The following is a 26,653-nucleotide window of genomic DNA, read 5'->3' as shown; positions in this document are numbered from 1 at the left end:
CCCACCATGCTTCTGTGAAGATGGGCTGTGTTCTGAATGTCGCTAGCGGGGAAACAGAGAGGCTAAGCCGGGGAGCGGCTTCACATTTGAGAGACACGTGTGCTTTGAAAATTTGGGGCAGAGCAGCCTCCTGGACTCCTATATCAGTCTCCCCAAAACATGCACCAGACATTTCCTTTGTCCTCCGGGGACTTTCTGTCTGGTCATGAAATGACAACTTAGCAGAAGGGGGGCCGGGGGGGCGGGATCGGAAGGCAAGCTGAAAGGGCATATCTGTTTGGAGGTCAGAAAAAGGCTGTTGAAAAGAGACCTTGAAGGCCAGTGGAGGGCAGGGAGGGCGGTCAGCTCCGGGCAGCAGGGGCATCCAGACGGGAAAAGATGGATGTAGATGTGGAGCCGGGCAGACCTGGGCATGTTCAGGGGACCACAGAGTCAGAGCCTCAGATATCTTCAGGGACCAACAGGCCAGTGGGAGACGGGCCGGGTGGGGAAGACGGGGGCAAACTGGGCAGCTCCTTACCTGGCCGTGTTACCAGGCCAGAGGCAGGCCCACTGCTTCCTGATCCCTCCTTCCTTTTCGAGAGAAGCCACAGGTCTGAATGTCCGTGTGAACCACAGACTGAGTGGCTTATAAACATCAGGCATTTACTGTTGACAGTTCTGGAGGCTGGCAAGTCCAAGACCGTGGCACTGGCAGGCTCAGTGTCTGGTGAGAACCCGCTTCCTGGTCGCAGACAGACACCTTGTCACTGTCCTCACATAGCAGAAGGCGGGGGGAGTGATCTTGGGGCCTCTTATATAAGGGCCTTAATCTCATTCATAAGGGCTCCACCCTCATGGCCTGATCACCTCCCAAGGCCCCCACCTAATAATCCCATCACTTTGGGGAGGGGTGCAGTTCAATATATTAATCCGGGGGCGTGCACACATTCAGTCCATAGCAGCAGGCAGCGTGGCAGGGCCAGGACTTGGGAGAGACTAGCAGAAGCCCAGGGCACTTAATGCAAGGAGACCCTCAGCCCCGGGTGCCAACCCTGAGAGGGAGGCCCCTCACGCTCCCATTTGCAAGTTAGGGTTCAAAGAGAAAAGCAGTGAGAGACATATTGGCAAGATAGGGCTAGGTCTTTGAACTTCACTGGGTGGGCACTGGGGAGCCACTGAAGATTTATGAAGATGACCATCATGTGGAGGGCAGTGAAAATGTGGGCTGGTGAGGGCTTTCCTAATAGGCCAGGCTGGAGCTGGGGAGGCGGCCCCAGGAACCATTGATTATCTTGTACGGAGGTTCTAGAGTCAGATTGTCCCAGTTCAAATCCTGACTTTTCCAGTTACTAGGTATGATCCTGGGCAAGCAATTAACCTCTCCATGTCTCAGTTTCTTTATCTGTAAAATGGGCATCGTAGTAGGGCCTGCCTACCTCAGAACGTGGTGGAATTTCAATGAGGTCATCTATGTGAAAAGCTGAGAACAGTGCCTGGCACACAGGAGGCACTCGGAACACATTAGCAGTGAGAACTGATGTAGAGGCCAAAGGGCCAGCAGATCCCCAGCACCCAGGAGGTAAGCAAGCACAGGAACAGTGCAGGTTAGAAGCCCCTGTGGGAGCTTTTAAACCTCCCCAAACCAAAGCCCTGCCCCAGACCAATTAAATCAGTCTCTAGGGTGGGGTCTGGGTATTGTTTTCTGGAAGTTTCCCAGGAGTTCAATGTGCAGCTGAGCTAGGGAATCACTGCTAATCTAGAACCTTGTGTGCCCGAGGCCTGAGGCAGAGAACTGACCTTGAAAAGACACAGACAGGCAACCATTTTGCAGCAGGAGGTGAAGCCAGATGGAGTGGGGGTGGAAGGGTGTGTGACCTCAGGGCCCAGCTGGCGGCGTCTAGGGTTCCTGGGGGCCTTGAGGGCCTGGCTGTCACCGGCACCCCAGCCCCAGGCTGGGACGAAGGCCGCCACCTGTACCCTGGGAGGACTACCGAGCTGGAGGCCTGAGCAGCAGCTCTGAGCTGGGCTTGGGCGCCAGGGGGAGCTCGTGGGGACAGCCAGGGCTCCATCCCCGCAGCTGGTTCAAACTGGTTTGGGCAGGGTGCGGCCCAGGCCGGCTGCATTCCGGGCCTCAGGCTTGCAGCCTGCCTCACGGTCTCCCCAAGACCTGGGGGCCCCGGGCAGGGCGCTGGGGCTTGGGCCCAGGACACTGAGAGGCCGGGAGATTTTTATAAATTCCGTTCTCTTTGTTTAAAATCATTGTTTTGGCCTCCCATGGGGGTCCCTAGCCAATGCCCGGAGGAAGAGGGAGCTCCCTAAGTAAGGGTCACTCTCAGACTTCCGTGTGCATGGGACTCAACTGCAGAGCATGTAGAACGCAGGTGCCCCGCTCCCCCAAAGATGCTGAGGCAGGAAGTTGGGACATGGCTCCGGGCATCAGTATTCTTAGCAAACTGTGTCTAAGGCACACTGGCACTCACACATTTAGGGGGGAAAGACTAGAAACAACAGGACTGTTGGCTAGCCAACTGGGCCCAGGAATCACGGGGGTGCTTGGGAAGAGAGCAGATCATTTCCCCAGACACCCCCTCTCCAGGGACAGGGTCTCTGGGCAATCCCTACTTTCAGCTAACATCCCAGCTTTTTGTTTTGTTTTGTTTTTAATTAGTAATTTTGGGCATTCAAAAAGTTTAAACATTATAACCAATAGCAGCAGGAGAAAGAAAATGTTATAACTATAATTGAACCCCCCTCTCATATCCTTCCCCAATTTACCCCCACCCCAAAGTACCCACTTTCCTAACTGTGGCACAGCTTTATGCTCTCACTCCATATGTCTGTGTCCATAAACAATATATAGTGTGCTTTCACATGTTTTTAAAACTTTGTGTTAATGGCAGAGTGCCCTACCGAGCCTTCTGTATCTCTCTCTCTCTCTCTCTCTCTCTCTTTCTCTCTCTCTCTCTCTCTCTCTCTCTTTCTCTCTCTCTCTCTCGCTCTCTCTCTGCATTATGCTTTTGAGATTCATCCATCAAGGGAAGTTTGCTGAGCTCAGTCCTATTTGGCTAATCTGAGGCCACTTCTGGGTTTTTCCATGGGAGAGCCCCAGCCAGCCCGAAGGGGTGAGGGTCTGCCCTCCATCCCTGGGGGGAGGGGGTGTTAATGTGTGGAAGGGCTCTGAGCAGGAAGGTCAGGACAGTAATGAGTGGCTAAGCTCAGGTTCAGTGAGTTCCTAGCAAATCCTTTTTCTAAGCACCTGAGGCCCAAATCTTTGCCAAGAATTTTCCAGAAAATGACTCTGGCCTGAAGGCCTGAATGTTTGGGTGGAAAGTAGAGAAATCAGCAGTGGGCAGCTGTGGAAGCGGGAACTGTGCAGTGACGAATCACCCAGAAGGCAGACGGAGCATGTGCTGCCACCCCTCCCTACCCAGGGTCATCTGATAAAATATAAATTCAGATTGAATGGGAGGGGGGAGGGGTGGCCTGTCTATTTATTCGCAACCCTAAGCCCAGCCAAAATTTTTTAAAACGAATTTAATCTTTTAAAGGAAAAGTCATCATAGGAAAAATCAGAACTCCAGGCTTCCCCATATCTCTTTACCTCGCTTAGTACTTTCTTCATTAGCATTGCTTTGGGGGCTGCACCCCACCCTCCCCAGCCTCTAAAGCAGCGGTTCTCAACCTGTGGGTCGCGACCCCTTTGGGGGTCGAACGACCCTTTCACAGGGGTCGCCTAAGACCATCGGAAAACACATATAATTACATATTGTTTTTGTGATTAATCACTATGCTTTAATTATGTTCAATTTGTAACAGTGAAATTGGGGGTCACCACAACATGAAAGGGTCGCGGCAGTAGGAAGGTTGAGAACCACTGCTAAAGGCTCTAGACAAGCCTCCTATGAGTGATTGGGGGGGGGGGGGGAGTCATATTTGGTGCGCTGAAGAATTATCTGGGGAGCTTATGTTAAAAGCTGCTCGGGGAGGAAGAGGACCGCCACACCCGCATTCCTAACTTCCAGGACTCCCCGCCTGGCGCCAAGCAGATGCTGGAGGAGGACGGGCCTTGGGGGCTGGGCTGGGGGTGGGGGCTTTGGTCTTTAAATGAAAGGATCTTTTAGGATAGCTGTTTCCTATCCGGAATGCACGCTGGATCACCCCAGGAGGTTTAAAAACTACCGGTGCCCAGGCCCCACCCGCCACGGATTCTGGCTGAATCTGTCTAAGGTGAGGCCTGCGGCCTGGCTTCCCGGCTTCTAAAAGCTCCCCAGGGCGTCCCAAAGCGCTGCGGGGACGGAACCACTGCTCCCCGGATTCCCATGAAAAAGGGCCCTTTAGGCCTCGGGTGTATGTTGAAATCACCTGGCGCACTTCAAAACGGACGTCCAGGTTTCAACCGAGACTGCGTGTGGCCCGAACTTTGGAAGTTTGATGAGCCCAGGAGATTGCAATCCGCCGGAGTTTGAGAATCTCTTGTTTACGGGCCGTGCGAGGCCGGGCGCAGTGAGCAACGCGCGCCACTGGGTGGCGCTGCCCACTCGGCCCCGCGCTTGGGAGGCGTGGGCCGCTGCGCGCACCTGACCTGCCTCCGCCAGGCTGGCCGCGGGGCATGCAGCCGGCCGGGGGCGGGGCTCCGAGGCCGGGTCGCGGTGACGGGCTCCCGGGCTGCCTACACCAGCTGGACCCCGCCAGCCCCCTGATGCTGCTTGTGGACGGCGACCGGCCGGAGCCCATGCGCAGCGGGGCTCGCGAGCTTGCGCTCGTCCTGACCCCCGAGCCCGGGGCCGAGGTAGGGGACGGGGGATGGAGGTGCGGGAGGCAGGTCTGGGTTGGGGGGGTCTGGGGCCCGCGCGCCCTGGGGGAGAAGTGGATGGGTGCGGGGCCCCCAGCGCGCTGGTACCCCGACCCGAACTCTCGGCTTCTCCGCAGCATCCTCTCTCGCACGCGGCGCAGGGGCTCCGGGCAGGAGTAGGGGCGCGAGGTGTCCCTTTTTTTGAGAAGCGGTGACTCCCGGGCACTACCCAGAGATGCGCGGCAGGTCGCGCCGCTTTCTCTTCCAGCCGATCCCGCCCCCTGTCCCCCCCCCGCCCCCCCTTACGCCGACCCTCCCACCCCCCACCCTTGGGACCCACTGGGCTCCCTTCCGCTTAGGCCTCCCAGCTCGGGCCGGGACATCGGACCCAGGCGGCTGGGAGCTGCTGCCCTTTCCTGGGGAGGACGACCCCTGCCAGGCCCGGGGCAGCTCTGCTCCGAGCTGTGCGCCAGGTGCTGGGAGGAGGCGGGCAGGCTGCGGCTGTGCGGGACGCTCCGGCCTCGGTCCTGTCTGTTGCTAGGAGGAAACATACTTCGTCGCTGCCTGTACTTTCTATTTTAAACGCACAGAATAAACAGTAGGTCTAAAACTAGACCCTTCTTCATCGGAAGCCAATCTGTTGACGGTGCCGTGAAAAAGTTACTTGCCCAAGTTCACCAGGAGTTATTTAGGTAGGCCTAGAAGTTCTACTCATTCCCTTTTTAAGTCTCAAAAGCAGTACAGAAGTATATAAAATAAAGGGCTAGCGCCCGCCCCCTTTTCTCTCCCACCCGGACCCTAGATCCCTGAGATCACCACCAGTAAAAGTTTGGTGTACACCATTGCATACATTAAAAATGCATTTACAAATGTGGGTCTGCATATACATAGTAATATATGTTCCTTTTTCTAAATCTCCACTCGATACTGTTCTGCAACTTGCTTTTCTTTACTTGAAACAGCGTGGACAAATGGGGAGTGACCACTAATGACATAAGGTACAGTGTGATGAAAATGTTCTGCAATTAGTGGTGATGGTTGCACAACTTTAAGAATTTTCCAAAAACCACTGAGTTGTACACTTTTAAAAGGCTGAATTTTATGGTATGCGAATGATATCTCAAAATATTTTGTTAATCCTCGCCCAAGGATATACTTTTTCCATTGATTTTTAGAGAGAGAGTGGAAGGGAGAGGGAGAAATAGAGAGAGAGAGAGAGAGAGAGAGAGAAACATTGATGTGAGAGAGACACAGCCATTGGTTGTCCCCGGCCCACTCCCTGACCGGCATTGTCAACCAAGGTACTTGCCTGACCCTTCAGTCGGCGGGCCAATGCTCTAACCACTGAGAAACCGGCTAGGGCTGATACCTCAATTTTTAAAAACAGCATGTCCAGTAGAAATCGAATCTGAGTCACAAATGTGCGCCATCCATGTAATTTTAAATGTTCTGGACCCACATAATAAAGGAAAAGGAAACAGGGGTGATTAGTTTCAGTTACTTAAAATAACGGTGTAGCCAGTATATCATTTCAACATGTCATCAATGTAAAAAAAATTTAATGAGATTTTGGCATTTTGAAATCAGGTTTTTGAACTCACAATACATCCCAGTTGTGACCGGCCCACATTTTAAGTGTTGCATAGTCATCTGTGGCGGGTAGGGGAGAGTGTAGGTCTGCATCATTCTTTGCCTTCCTAGTATCCCACGTTCAATGACAATTATTCCTATTTCCTGGGCACATACTATGCAGCTGTGTGCCGAACTCCATTCGTGGATTGTGGCATTGCATCCTGGCAGCGACCCAGTGGCTAGGAGGCGGTTATGCCGATTTTATAGCTGGGAAGACTGAGGCCCTTGCAGAATAAGGGGCGTCCTATGGAGGTACTGTAACTTATGACCCATGCCCCCAGGGGTGGGCATGGAGGTTGTCTACAGACTTTTACTGGTTTGAGCAACCTGAGTGTCTTTTTTGTGCTTTCTCTGCCTTGCTCTCAGCAGTGAGATGTCCCTGTGCCCGGTGGCTAAACCTCCGCTTCGTTTAGACTCTATTAGGGAAAGCTTTCAAGAGGAGCTGCGTGTGCTGACTTCGTTTTCTCACTCAGGCTGTCTTTAACTGAGACACGGGTTGGCTCGCACTCATTAATGAAGAGCCCAACTCCCTGTAGCTCTGTGCGGCATGAACCCACTTAGAGCGCTTGCTTGCTGAAGTTTATTTACCAAAAGAAGCAGAAACTACCAGAGTTGAGTCATCTGCAGCCTCTACTTACAGCTAATTCATTAGCAGGTCCCTGAGCGGGCTGTTTGCAGGTGGGCAACTGAGTGGGAGAAGGGAGGTCTGGTTTGGGAACTGGCCTGGGCAGCAGGCCCCGCCCCCACTGGCCTTCTCCTGAGCCCACTTTTGGCTTTTAAAGGGAGCAGTGGGAGTTTCAGCCCAGCCCAGCCCAGTCCTAGGAGTGTCCTGTGGTTCCTGGTGAAGTGTACCTGCTTCATTGAACACCTTGAACCCCTACCATATGCCAGACACTGAGGACACCACAGCAGTGAAACACACAAGGGCCCTGCTCTCTTAGGACAGGAAACACGGAACACACAAAAGCTGTAAATTGTGATGAAAGCTGTGGGACTGTCACATGGGGTGATGTGATAGCGGGCATCTATCTGTGTGCCTGGGAGGCAAGGGGCGGGGAAGGCCTCTCTGAGAAAGCCAAGACCTGTGGTAACCACGGAGGAATGTGCTGGGAGGAAGGACAGAGGTCCAGGATCTAGGTGGGTGACGAGCCGAGGGACCCTGGGCTTGTCTGGGTGAGATCAGGGAGGGCTTCCATGAGGCAGTGTCATTGTAGGCTGAGCCCTGAAGCATGAGTAGGAGTTGGCTGAGAGGGAGGAGAAAAATATTGCAGGCAGAGGGACCAGAAAGTGCAAAGGCCCTGGGTGGGGTGAAGCAGGTGTTGTCGGGACGGGAGAGCAGCAGCAGAAGGGGGCAGTGGGAGGTGTGGCTGGTGAGGCGGCAGGAGCCGGGCCAGCCCTTGGCACTGGCTCACAGGATGCAGGGGCTGCTGAGGGGCCGGGTGCTGAGACTGGCTGGCAGGTGAGGGTTTTACTGTTGCCAGTGCCCTTCGGGGTTTCTGTCCAACCAGCTGTTGTGTGTTTTACTGTCTCTCTGTTTCTGGTTTGAGCTTCCTCTTTTGGGGGAAGTTTCAGGGGGCTCTCCGGAAGCTGCATCAAGGTGGCAGGGAGAGAGGGAGAGGTTTGCTCTTGGGTGCTCTGTGACTTACAACAGGGGCCCTCGCACATGGCTGAGCATGGATACCCCCATGAATTTCTGGTCTTTCAGAATTCCATTGGGCTCCTGCGGCCCACAGATGGGTTGATGGCCTAGATCAGTGGTTGTCAACCTTCTGGCCCTTTAAATACAGTTCCTCATGTTGTGACCCAACCATAAAATTATTTTCGTTGCTACTTCATAACTGTAATGTTGCTACTGTTATGAATTGTAATGTAAATATCTGATATGCAGGATGGTCTTAGGCGACCCCTGTGAAAGGGTCGTTCGATCCCAAAGGGGTCGCGACCCACAGGTTGAGAACCACTGGCCTAGATGGAAGGAGATTAAACCAGCCCTTTCTCACACGCAGGATCTTTGCGGAATGAGCAGAGGATGATGGCGGAGAAAGCACCTGGGTCCTTTAACCACACGTGGATTAGATCAGGGATTGATGTTGTTGCTTCAAACCAGAGAGGGCTTTTTAAATGGAGAATTGCTATCTTAAGAAAACCCGAGTTTCTTGTGTATTTAAAATAATGAAGAGTCTGGTAATCCTAGGTCCATGTTTCCCAGTTGCAGCCCCCTGTTTGCCACAGTCCCCACTTTTCCCTATTGTCTCCCCGTGCTGAAGCTGGTATCAGTTACCATTTGCCCTGGTGCTTGAACTTATATTTTTCTGTAGTCATGATAAGAGGAGAGGGAGCTATTTCTCCAAACCACGTCTCTGGACTAAAGTTGGAAAACATAAATTAGCCAAAGATGCCCTTGAGTTTTAAGAAAAATGTAGACGAGGCTGGTTCTGTGTGGAAGCAAAGAATATTTTATTGAGTCCAACCTGCAAACACCGTGTGCCCGTGGGAAGCCCCTCCCCCCGGCGTCCTATCCTTGTGCCTCGCTGGTCCCTTTGGGCATTCAGTCTTCACATGGTCAGACTGGAAGGCTGTGGGTGGAGCCGGGCACAGTCTGCCCTGTCTCAAGCTGTAGTTCTGTATGCATTTGTTCCTCGGGTCTTTATGGCAGACCTACTGTGTGCTGAGCACCTGGGAGAGGCCAGGGAGACAGGTGCGGTGCCTGCCCTCAGGGCTGGCCTAGCAGTCAGATGAGCAGATGAATAACGATCAGAGTAACTAAACACCAGGAGACAGCTGAGGGCTGGGATGGAGACGCAGGGAGGACTGGAAGGTGTGACAGGGCACAGGTCCAGAGAGAGGAGGACTCGGTGATCCAGGGGGAGCGTGGGCAGGGCCACCCCTGGCCTGGGGTCGGGGTGGAGACCGGATCCGATTCTGGGGTCATGGATAGAAGCCCTGAGCAGGGAGAGCCGCGAGCAGCTTATGGACATCAGTCTGGGGGTGCTGGAGGAGCAGGGTGGCAGCGGGGGGGCCGCTGATGTGCCCGTCAGGTGGACACGGACTCAGCTGGCCGCACCCCCGAGTAAGAACCTGCAGGAGTGTGAGGAGCCAGGGCATGTGGGTGCGTGGAGAGGGGCAGTGTCTGTCAGGGGGAGTTCCCCTCTTTCTCCTGCTGTGGAAGGAGCCATCCGGCCCCGAGCCCCCTCTTGTCCTAGGGTGGCCGTGCTGCGAGGGAGTCAGCCTGGAGCCGGGGCCAAAGGTGCCCCGTCTGGCTGACCCTCAGCGCCCGCCAGCCGAGAAGCTTTAGAACAGACCAGTTCCCACTCGTTGGAAACGACCCCAGTGCCCATCAGCTCGGCTGGTCGCGTGGTGAGGCTTCTGCCTGGTGGCCAGCTGCCTGCGGCCGAGCCAGCTCTGAGCGCACCCGGGAGAAGGGGAAAGCGGGAGTTTCAAGTAAAAATCCAAACGACTGGCCTCTGCAAAACGGTTGCAGCAGCAGGTGCAGGACTTCAGTTCCCGTCCCTGTGCCTGGGCTGAACGGACCGCGTGGTTTCTAGGAGGAGGGTGTGTGTGTGTGTGTGTGTGTGTGTGTGTGTGTGTGTGTATTACTGTGATATAATTCTATACACACAGTTCACCCGTGGGAGTGTACAATTTAATGGCTTTTTATATATTCACAGTGTTGCACAACCATCAACCACAATCACTTCTAGAACATTTTCTCTTTTTTTAAATATATTTTATTGATTTTTTTTACAGAGAGGAAGGGAGAGGGATAGAGAGTTAGAAACATCGATCAGCTGCCTCCCGCACACCTCCTACTGGGGATGTGCCCGCAACCAAGGTACATGCCCTTGACTGGAATTGAACCTGGGACCTTTCAGTCCGCAGGCTGACGCTCTATCCACTGAGCCAAACCGGTCAGGGCTAGAACATTTTCATTCCCCCCAAAAGAAACCCTCTTCCCCTTCGGTCTCACTCCCCCTCAGCCCCCCACTAATCAACTTTCTATCTCTATAAATTCATCTTTTCTGGACATTTCATGTATGTATTTTAAAGACACTGATAGGCCAGAGGTTTGAGACCCCATTCAGCCCGTGGACAGGTTTGTTTGGCCGTCATAGTGATTTTAAAATGTTTAGGTTAGTTTTGAACATTTTTGAATTGGGAGAGTTTGCATAAATGTCTGGACCATCATTTGTCTTGAACAAAGCAGGTTTGGCACATTCCTGCCTGGGACAGTCCGCTGCAGCCAAGTAGCAGCCACCCTCCGTAGATGGGGCCCGGGTCTCCTGTTTGCCACAGTCCCCACCCCTCCCTGGTGTCTCCCTGCCAGGGCGTCAGCTGCCTGCTTGTGCTGCTGTGTTTCCTAGAGAGAGTCAGAGGTCTCTGGCAGAAGCAGGAAACGGAAAGCAAGCCGTGTGCTGGACACGCTTCGGCAGCAGGGCCCGCTCCCCGGTGCTCATCTCCTGCCTGGCTTCCGGGTCCCTCTGAGCTCGGACACCCTGCTAGGTCCAGGTTACAGTCATCTCTGATATGGATACAGCATCTCACCGAGAGTGACCCAGAAAAATTACTTGACCCGCCTCAGCTTTCATCTCAAGACAGAGAGAGTCTGAGGATTGTTCTCCTCCAGTTTTCAAATGGGGAGACTGAGGCACAGAGCTGGTCAGAGATGTGGTTGGGACCACACAGCAGTCCAGGCTGCTGCTCTCAGTGGGCTCCTCCAGGAGAGTGCGTTTCTTCTTCCTCCTTTCCTTGCTCACTCCTGTCCTCCCTCCCTCCCTCCTTCCTTCCTTTCCTGCAGCGAATATCCGTTGAGCACTGCATTAGTGATCAATTGTCAGGTAACAAACTACCCCAAACTTAAGTAGCTGAAAGCAACGACCATTTATGGTGCATGGTTTGCAGGCTGATGGGCTCATTCGAGTGGTTCTGCTCCCATGGTGTCGGCTGAGCCTACCTGTGGGGCTTCATCTGGCTGGAGGCCTGGCCACATGGGAAGGTCAGCACGGCCTCACTTATACGTCGGGTATTGCTGGGGTCCAGCCCCTGCGGGCCAGGGGTTCCCAAAGATGTGGACGGAGTCAGCGAAGAATGTTTTACATGGAGACAGCGTTCATAACTCTCTAGCTCTCTTTAGTCTCCGTGGATCTTCCTGTGCTTGGCTGAGGCCACAGAGAAAGATCCTGAGGCAAACTGAGCCTTTATTTTATAGTCAGAGGTAAACAAGGTAGTGGTTACCAAAGTTACACTGTTCTTGTGAGTTTCACTTGTTTACACTGTTCTTGTGAGTTTCACTTGTTTTTGTTCTTGTTGCACTTCCTCAGCCCATTAGCTTCCCAGGTAAGATCTAGGGAGCATCATAAGGTCAAGCCTAATTATGCTAAGAGGACTGTGCCCTCTAAGCTGGGACTTGTTTGTGACTTTGCCAACAGGTCAGTCCGAGGCTTAACCCTATATCGGCTCCCCACAGGGCATCTCGGCCCCCCTCCACGTGGCCTCTCCAGCAGAGTTGTCTGGACCTCTTCACGTGGCCGTTGTCTTCAAGGAGAGTGACTCAGATGCTGCAGTCTCTTGAGGTCTAGACTCAGAAGTCACAGAGCATTGCTTCTAGCACATTCTATCGGTCAAAGCAAGTCATAGGCCCGGCCAGATTCAGGGGTGGGGGGGAATGGATCCCACCGCTTCATGGGCAGAGTCATATTGCACAAAGGTATGTGGGATGGAGGGAGGTGGAGGGCCAGCTTTGGAAGCACAAGCACCTACTATGTGCCAGGAGTTGTTCTAGGCCCTGGGAATAAAAAGGGGAATCAAATAGACTAACACCCCTGCCCTCCAGGAGCTTTTATTCCGATGGAGGAAAATGAAAGGAAAACAAATAAAATATATAGTTTGGTGGTAAAAGTAAAGAGAAATAAACTGGGGCAGGACAGGGCATGGTAGGCGAGTTGCGAGGTCAGGGGAGGCCTCATTGAAGAGAGACATTTGAGCAAAGGAAGCATGGGATGAGCTTCACCAGTGAAGGGAACATCAGGTGCAAAGGCCCTGGGGTGAGGACATGGTGATGTGGTTGGTGGGGAGTGAGCAGCAGGTGATGAGGTTGGAGAGGAGGTGGGGTCCAGGTGGTATAGGGAAAGGGAGTTCTATTTGACATTACTGAGTGAGGTGGAAAAGAGGAGAGGATTTTTTTTAAATTAAGACAAAATTCATACAACATAAATCTGACCATTTAAAGTATGTCACTCAGTGTTCTTTGGTATATTCACTATGTTGTACAAACATCACCTAATTCCAGAGCATTTCCATCACCCAAAGGAAACCCCATACCATTCCCTGTTTCCCCTTCCTCGCATCCCTTGGGGGAGACAACCAGCAATATACTTCCTGTCTGTGGATTTGCCCCTTTGGACATTCACATCAAAGGAATCATGTACCAGTGGCTTCTGTGTGGCTGCTTTCACGCGGCGTATTTTCCAGGCTCGTCCACATTGTGGCGTACAGCAGGGCCTCGCTCCTTTCTACGCTGAATACTACTCCACGTGTGGATGGAGCACGTTTTCTTTGTCCGTTCATCAGTTGGTGGACGTGAGTTATTTCCACTTTTTGGCTGTTAAGAACAGTGTCCATGTTTTTGTAACAGCCTATGTTTTGGGGGTGTTTGGATATCCTTTGGGATGTATTGCTGGATCATAGGGCACCTCTATGTTTAACTTTTTGAGGAACTGCCAGACTGGTTTCCAAAGCTGCTGCACAAATTCGTGACCCCGCCGGCAGGGTCTGAGGAGGGTTCCCGGTGCTCCACATCCTCGCCAACACGTACTGTTTTCCATTTTGGGGTTGTAGCCATCCTAGCAGCTGCGAAAGGGCAGGTGGGAGATTCTGAGCTGAGGAGACTTTGGGTTTAACAGGATCTTTCAGGGGAGTAGATTGAAGGGGAACAGGAGGGGAGGGAGGCAGGGGACCAGTGAGCAGACTGCTGCACTAGTCCCAGCAAGAGAGGGCAGTGCCTTGTGCCAGGGTGGTGGCGAGGGAGATGGGGAGAAGCGGTCGGATTGGGATACATTTTTTAAGGAAGAACCGAGAGGATTTGTGTATAGATTGGATGGGATGAGGGGAGAGAAAGGAAGATGAGTCAAGGATGCCCCCAGTTATCTGAGCAACTGGACAGTGGCGTTTCCATTTGTTGAGTTAGAGAAGACCATAGGTGGAGGGTCTTCTTGTGTGTGTGTGTTGTTGTTTTTTTATGCCAGTCACTTGGCAAGCATTTTCGTTTATGTGTGTGTGTGTGTGTGTGTGTGTGTGTGTGTGTGTGTGTGTGTTTTGTGCCAACCCAGCTGGGAAGTTTCGATCGGCACTTTGGGCGGAGGGGGGTGTGGAAGAAGAAAGCAAATGCTATGCTTCACACATGTTAAAATAAGTGTCCGCTGGCCGTGCCCTGAATGTTACTTAAAGTGAGCCATTTGCGTCCTTCCCCTCGGAGCAGGACAATGTGTGCCCGGGGAGCTACAAAGGACGGCGAGGGCATTCATCCTGATTACGGGCCGCTTCAAAGGGTGTGTGGGCTGCAGCCTGCAGGACTCTGGTTTCTGAGGCCACTTAGGGGATTATCTGGAGAGAAAATGGTCCCGTGAATGATTTGTGGGCCTGTGGGGTGCTAATTCTGAGCTCCTTCCTGTGTGTTGGGAACGTCTTGGGGCTTGTTCCTCCCTTAGCCCACCAGACAGTCAGCAAACGCTTTCTGGGCTGCCTCCTGCTTTGGGGCACCGCCCAAAGCGCCAGGAGGTGGGCGGGGAGACGATAGCTGACAGGTAGCAATAAGGGGACCCATTTCCCTCTCCCCCAGGAACATCGTGGTGGCTAGACGTCAGCCCTGGAGTCAGTGCTCGGGGGTCAAATCTGGCTTCCGCACTTACGAGCTGTATGACCTTGAGCAAGTGACTTAAGCTTTCTGGTCCTTTGTTTCTCAGTCCAGAAGAGGGGGGAATTCCAGCACCTGCTGAGTTCTCCTGAGGCTCAAATGAGATGATCCACTTATGGTGATTGGCCCTTGCTTTTGCAATCCAGTGAGAGACAGAAAGCAGCCACTTACACACCTACTGTGTGCGGGCTCTGTTAAATTCAGCCACCTTTATTGTCAGGTGAGCCTCCTACCAGCCCTGCCCAGCCGAGGCTCCTGGCACAGGGGAGCCAACCAGAATGCAGAAGTCAAACCCTTGGGTCAAGGTCACACGGCTGGCAAAAGAGAAGTGGGATTTGAACCCAGGACCAACTAACTTCCTTTCTGCATCTGCCGGCACAGGTTGAGATGCGCTTCCTCTGAGCAGGGCTGCAGGCACATGGGAAGGAGGCAGCCGTCCAGCTGGGGCGGGTCTGCGTTATCTATGGGGGGGGTCTCAGCACCCCTCTGTGCCCCTCTGTGCCCGCTCCCACCTCTCTTCCTCTTCTCTGCATCAGGAGGAACAGCCAACCTTCTTTCTCCCTTAGCACCTTCAAGGCATTTTACCCTGATTTCACTTCCGGGGAGAACTTCTGTGTGTTTCCCAGCCTCCCTCCATGAGGTCGCCCTCCCTGTCAGCCTCCCCCGTGCAGGCACAGAAATAGTCCCAGCTGTGAGATGAAGGCTCCAGAGTTTAAAATGGCACTATTTATACTCCAGCCGGAAGGAGGGCTTTTTGCAGTCGTTTACTTTGTGGTGGTGGCGACAGCTCGCGCTGCAAGCAGCCGGCTCTGGCACTAAGCAGTTCCCGGGCACGTGGGTGGTGAGGAGCCTTCGGGAGTGGGGGGCGGCCCCAGGCCTGCCCAGAGATGTCTGCTGTCGCCTCCCTGAGCAGCGTGATTGGCCTGGTGAGCCAGAGAAAGAGGTTCAGGGTCTAGAAGTTTCTTCCTAGATGCCTGGAAATTAAAACACACACACACACACACACACACACACACACCTCACATATTTTATAAGCCTTGAGAGTTGCACATACCTGAGGGGAAAAGGGTCAAACTAATTTTCTGCACAAGTGATGAAAGCAGGGCTTATAAACTGGCTGACCCATTCACATTCCTGTTGAGCTTGGCCCGTGGAGCGTTAGAAAAAAATGTATCTTTTTTTTGAATTTGTGCCACTATTTAAAAATTGGGACATTTCTCATAAAGTGAGAACTTCTGGCCTTTCTTGAAAAATGAAAGGTGTCTGGCACCTTCGAGATCAGCCCGGGGCCCAGGGGCGTGAGGCCCAGGGGCGTGTCACTCGGTCATGGTCACGTCACTGTCTGGCCCTGGTAACTGGAGCTGCTAGGACCCTTCAAATTACATAAAACCTTCTTTCCGGTCTCCCTCTTCACTCTCCCCAATCCCTGCTCTCCTGGGCTGATGACAGGGTTTCCAAAGAAACAATAGGGCGCCCAGTTAAAGCTGAATTGCAGACAACGAATAACATTGTAGTGAGAGTCCGTCCCCGGCTATTCGCAGTTGGCAGATATCACTGCGGGCCGGTGTCTGTTCACCACACACGCCTTGGTGTGGTCACAGACTCGGCTTACGGTCTTCGTCTCCTGCGGCTCACGCTTGCTCTCTGCAGGCATGTCTCAGGGTTTATTAGAGCCGGCGTTGAGGCTGTGGGCTCAAACCTACATGAGAATCCCGGCCCTGCCACTGGCTAGCTGTGTGTCCTTGAGCAGGTGTCCTCACCTCTCTGAGCCTCAGTTTCCTCGCCTGAACAACGGGGATCTTAAGGGTACCTTTGTTACTTCCTGTTGGTATTTATTTCATGTCTTTTGAAAGCTGCATAGAGTGGACGGCCCACGGTGGCTTTGCCCAGTCCTCAAGCAGCAGGAGTGCAGCCAGAGTATCCCTGTTTCAGATGACGCGAGGAGAGGTTTTGCAAAGGAAAAGTAGGTCTAGAGCAGTGGTTCTCAACCTTGGCTGCATGTTAGAATCACCTGGGAATCTTCTTAAAATCCTGATTTCTGGGCCACATCCTCCGGAAATTCTGTTTCTTTGTTATGGGGTGGGGCCACAACATTAGTAACAAAGAAACAGAATTTCCGGAGGATGAGGCCCAGAAATCAGGATTTTAAAAAGATTCCCAGGTGATTCTAATGTGCAGCCAAGGTTGAGAACTACTGGTCTAGAGGGAATTGGGCAGATGACCCTAGCATGTAGTTTGCTCTTCTTAAAAATGAAGGCCACTTGTCTCCCTGGAAACCATTTGCTAACCTCCGGGATATTGTCTTCCAGGCGAAGGAGGTGGAGGAGACCATCGAGGGGATGCTCCTGCGGCTGGAGGAGTTCTGCAGCCTGGCCGACATGGTGAGTGCCGCCGGCCGGAGCCGTGGTTTCCGCAGGCCACACGCCAGGCCCTGCCTGAGTTTTCTGGGGAAGCCATTTGGGTGGAGATTCAGCAACCAGCAGGAGTGGGGCCTCGGCCAGCGGTGAGCGGAAAACCCCAGGCATGCTCGCTCTCCCCCTCCACACCCAGGCTTCCAGGCCGGCCGGCCGGCCATCTTGCTGCGTCCTCCCCGAAGGTTTTATTCCTCAGAGGAGCGGGAGCGGGCCACCAGGTGGCACTCTCGGCGCCGACGCGAGCCCTGCGGGATGCTGAGACTATATTTAACTTCCCTCGCTCTGCGCAGTTCCCCGGGCAGATGTGGAGTCACCAGGAAGCGCCTCAGGCCTGCGAGGCCTGGCAGGGCTGGGCCTGGGCATCGCCTCCTTCCCGAACCCTCTTGCCTCCACCTTTGCCTCCTACCCTGGTTTTTTGGGTCAAAGACCCCTCATTTGGGTGGGGAAGAACATGGAAGATGGTGCCTGAGGTCCAGAAGACAAGAGCTCCACTCCCTGTTCTCTAGAAATCTCCTCTAGATCCTGGTGTCCCCAGGCTTGCTGCCAGCCAGGCATGAGGCCCCAAGGAGCCATGATAGAACATTCTGAAAATTCCCAAGCTTATTAAAGGCAAACCCGCAACCAGAGATGGAGGCGTCTGCCTGGGAGCGGGGAGGGCAGAGCTCCATGCTGCGGCCTGGCCCTGCCTCTCCCTGGAGCCGGAGCCCAGCCGGCCTGTGGTGTAGACTGTGCCTGGGAAGCCAGGGCTGCAGCGGGTCTGGGAGCCCAGGGGGACGCAGTACAGCAGCCCCAGATGTTCACTGCACATCTGCTTTGTGCCAGGCACCCCATGAAGTGTGTCTCCTGTGTAACCTCGTCTCCCCTAGAAGCAACCCAACGTGATGGGCACCGTGTCAGCCCATTCATTCTCCAGACCTCCCTGTGCCCCCCTGGACACGGCTGTGAACAGACGGACGGTCCCACGAGGACCTGTGTGTGTCTCTCTCGAGCCGATATTTCAGTTCAGGTGGTGGCTCGGGTGGGAGCTGGGTAATCAGACAGACTTCACATGGTCTCTCAGTCAGTGCTTTCTTCCTCACCAAATATGACGCCTTCCCCGGCCGGGCCCTGTGTGGGTCCGAGGGGGCAGGGTCCCCGTGCTGTCCCCGAGCCCGGTCCGCTGGGGGAGCCCAGGCCGCTGGGAGGGCGCTGTGTGCTCCAGTCGCTGTCGTTCATGGTGGAAATGCTGTCATCGCCGTGTGCTCGGGCAGGGGGAGGCTGCAGAGGTTTTGAAAAGAGAAAGCGGGTCCAGAAGGAATGGGCACGTATCCTAAGACTTGGTTTCCTTAAAAAAAGAAAGGAGCAGAAGCATTAAATTCTGCCTGGGAAATTGGGAAGACTTCGTAGAAGACATGGGGATTAATTGGGGGGTTGAAGACGCAACAGAAAGAATTCAACTGCTAAGGAGAGCGGGGGCCAGGCAGGGCACGCCAGGCGCAGCGTGGACAGTGAGGGCCCACGGCGAGGGGCGGATTTGGAAGATGGCGTGGACGGGACCCAGGGACATGGCTGCTGACAAGTCCTAGCCCATCCTCCTGTGAAGGAGACCCCCTGTGGGTCCAGGACAGCTGGGGCTGGGAGTCAGTGTGGACAGGCCACGCCTGCCTTGAAAACTGCCAAGGCTTATGGGGGAAGTTGTGGTTAGGTGACCAAGAGGCCCAAGGCCGCAGGCTGCATCGAGAAGGTCCTCTCTGAGCTCCGCGTCCGGAGCTGCGTCCTGGCAAAGATTTAATACTGAGGTCGCACACAGGTGACCCACAGGCCAGTCCTGCCTGCAGATATGGTGGATGTTTGGGGGGAAAGGAAGTCGCTGCTGTCATTTATAGAATGTCATACCCCAAGTCTGGATTCCTGGCTTCTTAGAAAAGCAGAGATCTGGCCCCCGATGGGTGCTGGTTCCCACCCAGCCAGCACCAGCTGGAGCTGCACAGTGGCTGCCCCGTGGCCTGGCCACTGTCCCCCTGCCCCCATGGCCTGGCCACTGTCCCCCTGCCCCCGTGGCCTGGCCACTGTCCCCCTGCCCCCGTGGCCTGGCCACTGTCCCCCCTGCCCCCGTGGCCTGGCCACTGTCCCCCTGCCCCCGTGGGAGCTTCCCTGGCTCCGCGGCCACATGCCGGACACCCATCCTCTGCTCGTGTGTTTGAGGTAGGAACGTTTCTCTGTACTCTGGACCCTACTGAAGTGGGCAAATACAACCCGACCAAGAGGGCCCCTGTTTGAAGAAATGGGAGAGGGCGTACTTCTGTGGACCTGAAAACGATTTCAGCGTGTTTACGGGCAATGAGCATGTCTGCACCGATAGAACGTGCCTAGTACGCACTCGTGTGGCCCTGTAGGCGTTTTGAGTTTGCAGTGCTTTCATTGACGCTCTGTGCAGATGCTGTTTAGATCGGGGGGTCCTCTGGGCCCCAACAGCTGAGGCTTAGCTTACCTGGTGCGTCTGCCTCCAGGTGTTGTGAGCTCCGCGGCACAGGGCGAGGTGTCCCGCTGTCAGCCCTGGCTCAGACCTCCACTCCTCTCTTGATCTAAGCTAGGGAGGCGTGGGGACCTCTGGGGGCAGGTGATGTCACACCATGGACCACGGTCCGGGTCCCTGCCTTGGCTTTTGGAAACACTGATCAAGTTAGAGGTCTGAGAGAAGCCAGGCTCCCTGGTACACAGTCCAGAGAGAAGCAGCTTCATTTCTGATAAAATCAGGCTGTTAGAAATGAGCCCGGCTTCCTGTCTGGCGCATTAACTCCTCTGCCGGCCTGTCCCCGATCGCTCTCTGTGACTGGGATTCACTGCCCTGTGCCTGTGGCCTGTTTGACCTTAGAAATAGTGCCACTCAAGCTCTGAGTCTCCCCACTGTGGGGCCTTGGGCACAGCACGTCACCTCTCTGTACCTTTATTTTCTCCTCTGTGACGTGGAGAGAGTGGTCCCGACGATCAACTGCTACATCCAGCGACCCCAGGACGCGGGGCTGTGAAACAGCCGCCCATGGATGACGTGGGCCAAGGCAGGGCACAGAAGGGTGGCCTGTGTGAGCCCCATGGCGCTGCTGCCTGGGGCTGTCCACGTGGCTCTTCTCGCACCTGTCCATGTCTGGAACGGGAGGGGGGAGCTGGGCCTGGCAGGCATGCCGGTCCTTTGTGCAGCCCCCCCGTGTTGAGCCTGGGCTGCCTGGTGGCATGGCGGTGTGGCTCCCAGAGCAAGCACGCCAGCAGCCTGGAAGCGGGCGGTGCCAGGCTCCAGAGGCTTGCATATGGAAATCAACACAGGGCGTGTCCGTCATTTTTTTTGTTGTTTTGTTAAATCAGTCACATAAGTGACCCAGATCCACTGGGAGAGGACACATTGGTAGACCCCCCCTCATCCTGGAAGGACATAAAGAACTTGTAGGCATGTTTAGCCACTAACAGTGTGTCCATTTCCAAAGAGTTCTCATAAGAAATAGGTGAGGCAGGGATGTATGCTTTCCATCCACTAGAGCAGTGGTTCTCAACCTTCCTAATGCCGCGACCCGTTAATACAGTTCCTCATGTTGTGGTGACCCCCAACCACAAAATTATTTTCGTTGCTACTTCATAACTGTAATCTTGCTACTGTTATGAATCGTAATGTAAATATCTGATATGCAGGATGTATTTTCATTGTTACAAATTGAACATAATTAAAGCATAGTGATTAATCACAAAAACAGTATGTAATTATATATGTGTTTTCCGATGGTCTTAGGCGACCCCTGTGAAAGGGTCGCTCGACCCCCAAAGGGGTCGCGACCCACAGGTTGAGAACCGCTGCACTAGGGTGACCCCCAATGAAAGGACAGACAATGGCAAGTGTGGAAAGGATGGGAATGTGAAAGGGCACAGCCACTTGGGAAAACAGTTTGGCGATTTCTTATAAAGTCAAGCATATACTTACCCTACATCCCAGCGACTCTGACCCTAGATAATTGCCCAGGAGAAATGAAAACAAATGTCCAGGAAGGCTTGGACGCCGTGTGCATAGCAGCTTCGTTCACAACGCCCTGACGTCCAGCGGCAGCAGGAGCGGGAGGATAGATGATCTCATACAGAGCAAAGGGAGGGAGCGAGCGCTACCCACAATAGCACGGTGGCGCTCACAAACATGATGCTGAGCGAAAGAAGCCAGACACAAGAATACGCTCTATGTGGCTCCCCTAACGTGAAGCTCAGAAAGAGGCAAAACTAACGAATGGTGATGGGAGTCGGAGAGTGGTCAGCTTTGGGAGGGTGTCAGGCCCAGGAAGAGGCCTGACCAGCCTCATGGGGTGGTAGGGTGTTCTGTGGATTGGCGCACGTGGTGGTCACACAGATGTAAACACATGTGCGAGTTGATCGAGCTCTCCACTTGAGGCTTGGGCTCTGTATGTCATATGCGCCAATTAAAAATAATTGTTTAGCACGGGGCCTGCTGTGTACCAAGTGACCCACACACGGTAGCTACCGAGGTCATCGTCGCCAGTATCAAAGCACCAGAAGGTTGTGACCCTGACCAGATGATATAGACACTGGACGGTAGGGCCTTCTGCCTCGGTGCCCTCTGGGGTGGGGGCAGCTGGCCAGGGCCCTCTGAAACCCCCGTGGCCTCGGGCCCACCTCCTGGCAGGGAGCAGACTCTGACTGCGCTCACATAATGGAGAAGATTTCCTGTTGGCCTCGGCCCAGCAGTTGCATTTGGCGTTGGTGCGTGTTCTTAGGTCAAGAGCATTTGACTCTCCTTCCTGGGGCCCTGAATCATCCTGGACAGCGGTCTCGGCTCCATGATAACCCCCACCCCCAGACGTCTGGGCTCCGGAGCTCAGCTCAGGAGGAGGAGGAACAGGCTGGGAAGGGAAGGGCCTGCCAGGCCCCAGCCCAGTGAGCCTGCCTGGGGGTCGTCCTGGCAGGGCCTCAAAAGCATTGGTTCCTCACTGACATCTCTTTGCTCTGCTCAGGAACAAACAAAACAGGCAAACTCGGGTGCCTGGGACGCGATGGTGTGTCGTGGGGTGGCTGTGAGAAAAGAAATGTGTCACTTCCCTTTGACTCCCCTATAACAGGGAAAGGGCACAGGGTGTCCAGGGACGCCATGCTGGGGGGACACTAGGGAGTGGTGGGGACTGTGGTTAACCAAAGCAGGCAGCTGTCACCCTGCTCGAGACGGTTGCTGCCACGTGGAACTGGGCCTCAGTGTGGCCTGGTCTTCAGCAGCCAGAAACCTGGGTTCCTAAGGGAAATAGTCTTGATTGTAGATCTTGGCACCTGGCTGGGTTGTGCTCTTCTTGGTTCCTTTTTGCGCGTGCGTGTGTGTGTGTTTAAGGCACGATGCTGGTTCTCTGTGGGTGGACAGAACCTGTGTGCGGATCTCTGGTTTGGGGGGATGGCCTCAGGCCAACCTGGATTGGAGTCCCCCATCTCCCGCTTTGTAGCTTTGTGCTCCTGGGCCAACTCATTCCGTTTTCCTGACTTTTTCTCAGTTTCATCACCGGTGAAATAAGGTTGAAGATAAAATAGTTCCTCTTTGCAGGGCCTGTTTCCCGAAAATTACCCTCTGCTTTCCCCGGGTGCAGCCTGCCCCTGGGCAGGTGCAGAGAGCTCCCTGACCCCCGCAGTTTGGCTGGCGGAGTAGCAGCCTCAGAGGCCCCGCTCGGCCCACAGACCTCTTTCGCCTGGTTCCTTCGCATTCAGAGGAGGCACGGGGTGCTCCGTGAATCTCCTCTCTGCGGCGTTCGCTTCTCTCCTCTAGGTTGCTGAGACCAAGTCCTCCCGATTCTCACCGCCCCCCCATATGTTTCCTTACTAATTAATAGAAAGAAAAGATTGCATTTGATCCACTGTGTTCTGTCCTCGCCACGAGTTACCTGCTCTGGATTGCGTTGTGGCGATTGCTCCTGAGGGTAGCCTTGTGGAGAGATGGGAACGTGGCCTTGGGAAGAAGGGGGTCTTCGAGGACTTTTCCCATCGCGTGGCAAATGCAGGTGCTGCGGGAGCCGGGAGCATGTGGACATGGTGAGGCGTGAGGGAGGGGTGGTGGCTGAGCTGCCCCATCCGGAGGGAGCAGCTTCGGTGCCTGGGGAGACACAGGCCCATGTTGCCAAAGTTGCTGACTCTTAAGAGAAGCTGTACATCCAGACTTCACCGCTGCAGTGTTTTTTACAGTCACATGTGTGTGCTTTGCTGTGGAATAGTGTTGGATTTACGGAAAAGTTGCTGAGGTAGTACCGAGAGCTCCCATATCCCCTCGCCCAGTGCCTGCTCTGTTAACACCCTCCGCTGGAACGGTAAACACCAGCCCCAGCCGGGGCTGCTCACGCCACTCACACTTGACTTCTGTTTCCCCGTTCCCACTCGTGCCTCGCTCCCGCTCCAGGCCCGGCGAGGAGACCGAACGGCCCGTCTCCTTAGCCTCCGCAGTCTCCGAGTTTCTTTCCTTGCTTTCCGTGACTTTGCAGTTCGAGGAGTACTTTGCAGTTCGGGCATTTTGTAGACCAAGCAGGTCAAACTCAAAGGCTAACACGGGCCAAATAAACAAGGTTTACGTTCATGTGGGCCGCAAAAAAACCAAAGCTTCCATTTTCATAGAGACGTAGGTTTATTTCCATAGAGACGTGCTGAACACAAAGGGCTGAAATAAATGAGTCATCGTTAACATAAAATAATAGAACATTTTAATAAAAATTAATATCTTTCTTGAACATTAACTTACCAGACACTGAATAACTGCACAAATTAATAAGTGTAATGCAAATAAACCTATTTTTCTTGTTCTTCGAAAGCGAAAAATTTCCTGTGCACACACCAAACAAGTCAGTCCAAGACTACGTGGCGATCAGCTGCTAAAATGTTCGCTGCTGGTATTAGTGGAGAGAAATGGTGCGCCTGCTTGTAAGGCGCTTAAGGGAAATGAATGCAACACGATTATAGTAATCAGTGATTAGCGAACGATGTAGTTCATTATTAATCATTATGTATAACAGGATATTGTAAAAATTAAGTTACAAAATTTTTATTAAAACGTTTCTTACATACCGTTATATTGGCTGGGCCGCAAAAATATTCGTTGTGGGCCGTGACTTTGACATGCTTGTTGTAGATGGTCCCTCCGTTTGGGTTTGATGTTTTTCTTGTGGTCAGACGGGGGTTATGGGTTTCTGGAGAGAACGCCACAGAGGTGAGGCGCTTCCCGTCACATCGTCGCAGGGCACGTGGCACCCACAGGACGTCACGGGGTTAGTCTGGTCAGGTTTCTCCGCCGTAATGTGCCTGCGTTCCCTCTCATCGTCCGCTCCTGTCAGACTCCTGTGCATTCATTTGACTCGTCAGGTTCTAGTCCCGTGTCACGCTGTTTACTGTGTCGTGCAGGTTGCTCCAGCCTCAGTGACGGAGCTCGGTCGGGTTGGCTCCGGGCACCTTGGACACGTTGCCATCTCAGTTCTAAACACCTCCCTCCTTCCCGGCCCACGGGCGCTCCAGGCTCTTACGCTTTCCCGCCCCAGTCCTGGGATCGGCTGTTTCTCCTGGAGCCCAGTTGAATTTTAAAGTTGGAAATTAAGTCAAATTTAAAAACTGAAACACTTCGTGAGCTGAGTCAGGTGCCACATTTAGACACAGAAGATCTCGTTTAATGCCCAGAACATTCTTTCAAGAGAAGCGCCCGTAACCTCCCCGTTTTACAGGTGAGGAAACTGAGGCCGGCAGCCTGCGCCAGACCCACCCTCTCAGGACACTCTTCAGCCTCATGGGGTCAGAGCTGGGGAGGGACCTACCACCGGACAGTGGGCTTGGCGCCAGCTGCCCGGGGGGATGGCAGGCTGTGCCCAGAGGAGGGGGCCCGGGACAGGAGTGGGGTTTGGACATGCCGGGCCATGGGATGGCTTCCGGGAACCAGGGCATCCTGAGGTGCTGGGAACAGACCTCCAGGAGAACCACGGAGGTCTCAGGTACTTAGGCAGAAAGAGGAGACACAGGTACAGTTTTTAAAAACAGGCTTAAAATTAAAATTTTGTCCTGAGCTGTCACCTTGTGTTCCTCTCTATTGCTGCCTAACAGTGATCCCAAACTTAGAGACCACAGCGATTCTTTCTCACTTGGCCGCGTGTGCGGGTCAGGGGCCTGGGTGCAGCCCAGCCGGGCCCTGCGGCTCCGTCTCAGGCTGCAGTCACAGCCTGGGCCGGGGCCACGGTCGTCTCCGGGCTCAAGTGGGGCAGGACTGCTTCCAGGCAGAGCCCGTGGTTCTGGGCAGGGCTCAGCTCCTCACTGGGGTTGGCGGGAGGCCCTCAGTCCCTAGCCACGTGGGCCTCTGCAGCATGGCAGCTTCCTCAGAGCGAGCAACCGAGAGGGCAAGTGAGAAAGGAGGGGGTGGGAGGGTGGGGAGCACGCGGGAACAAGCCGGCAGCAGAGAGACCGCCGGCAAGGAGGAGGGACAGCCTTCTGTAAAGGAGGCTCCGAGTGACATCTCTCGCTTTGGCCACTCCTCTCAGGAGAAGTGCGTCTCTAGGCCCAGCCCAGGACAAGGGGAGGGCGCACCCAGGGCATGAATAGCAGGAGGCGGATCACTGAAGCCTTGTAGACAGCGGCCTGCACCCGCCTTGCCAGCACTCTGTCCTCACAGCATCCCAAGGAAGCCCGGGCCAGTGTCGCTGCCAGTTAAGCACAGGAGGGCTGGGAGGCCGTGGCCTGCCCGGGGTCACACAGCTCTTGGTGGGTAGAACTAGATTCAGACTCCGCTCTGAGTCCCAAGCCCAGCCCCTGTGTGCCCACTGGTGTTTCCCGGACTGTGCCTGGACCCCACTCCAGCTTAGCCTGGGAGCCGGGCTGAGAACAGATTGCAGCCAGCCCCAGACAAACCAGTCCAGACTCGGGGGCCTGGGGACCCGCATTTGGCTGGCTCCCCGCGGGGGACTCAGATGCCCCCTGGAACCTGAGAGCGGGTGGTACTGCCCCTCTGCACGGCGAGGACGGGATACCATGGACATGGCATTTCTCTCCCACACGAAGGGCTGGGCTTCGTGCGTTGGGCTCTGAAGGAAAACGGAGGCTGAAGTGTCCAGTTTCAGTGATGCAGGGACGGTGGTGGCTGCATAAAATGGAGTCACTTTTGGGGTCCTTCCAAACCGAAGAAATTGGACATTAATGAGCTGCATGGGAAATGCCCAGCACAGTGTCTGCATGTGGGGGGCACCCTGATAAGTTGTGTTTTTCATTAACATTGTTAATGTTAATGATTAACTCATTAGTAGTATTAATTCCAGGGCCGTGAAAGCTTGCCTCACCTCAGATTCAGTGAAGAGATTTGGATTCTTTTCCTTTGCTCCTTTAGTGCTTTAGAAAATGAAGACCTGGCCAGGTAACTCAGATGGTTAGAGCTCAGTGTTGCGAGTTCAATCTGCAATCAGGGCACATACAAGAAGCAACCAACGAGTGCATAAATAAGTGGAACAACAAACCGATGTCTCTCTCTCTCTCAAATCAATCTATCTTAATAAAAGGGTAATATGCTAATTAGACTGGGTCGACGGGACATCTTCCGGACGTCTGACTTCCTTCCGGACAAAGCCATGGTAAGCGGGGGCTGAGGCAGAGGTGGTTAGGGGCAATCACCCCAACCGGGCGGGAGCAAGTAGTTAGGGGTGAGATCAGGCCAGTGAGGGGGAGCAAGCAGTTGGGGCGAGGTCAGACCGGTGCGGGGGAACAAGCAGTTAGGGGCGAGATCAGGCCTGCACTGGGGAGCAGGCAGTTAGGAGGTAATCAGGCCGGCAGGGGAGGGCAGTTGGGGGCAATCAGGCTGGCAGGGGAGGGCAGTTGGGAGTGATCAGGCCGGCATGGGAATGGTTAGGGGCGATCAGGCAGGCAGGCGAGCGGTTAGAAGCCAGCAGTCCCAGATTGTGAGAGGGATGT

General features: G+C 54.3%; 1 protein-coding gene across 1 annotated transcript; it reads left to right on the top strand.

Moving 5' to 3' along the window:
- The first annotated feature begins 4,591 nt into the window (after positions 1-4,591).
- On the top strand, positions 4,592-16,822 carry BCAS4 (breast carcinoma amplified sequence 4). Its single transcript, XM_023761747.1, has 2 exons — positions 4,592-4,771; positions 16,625-16,822. Exons 1-2 carry the CDS (start codon positions 4,592-4,594, stop codon positions 16,820-16,822), a joined length of 378 nt encoding a protein of 125 aa, XP_023617515.1.
- The last annotated feature ends 9,831 nt before the right edge of the window (positions 16,823-26,653 follow it).

The sequence above is a fragment of the Myotis lucifugus genome, unplaced genomic scaffold (genome assembly GCF_000147115.1).
Source record: "Myotis lucifugus unplaced genomic scaffold, Myoluc2.0 scaffold_215, whole genome shotgun sequence".
Lineage (NCBI taxonomy): Eukaryota > Metazoa > Chordata > Mammalia > Chiroptera > Vespertilionidae > Myotis > Myotis lucifugus.
This window is presented reverse-complemented; position numbering and strand designations above follow the sequence as displayed.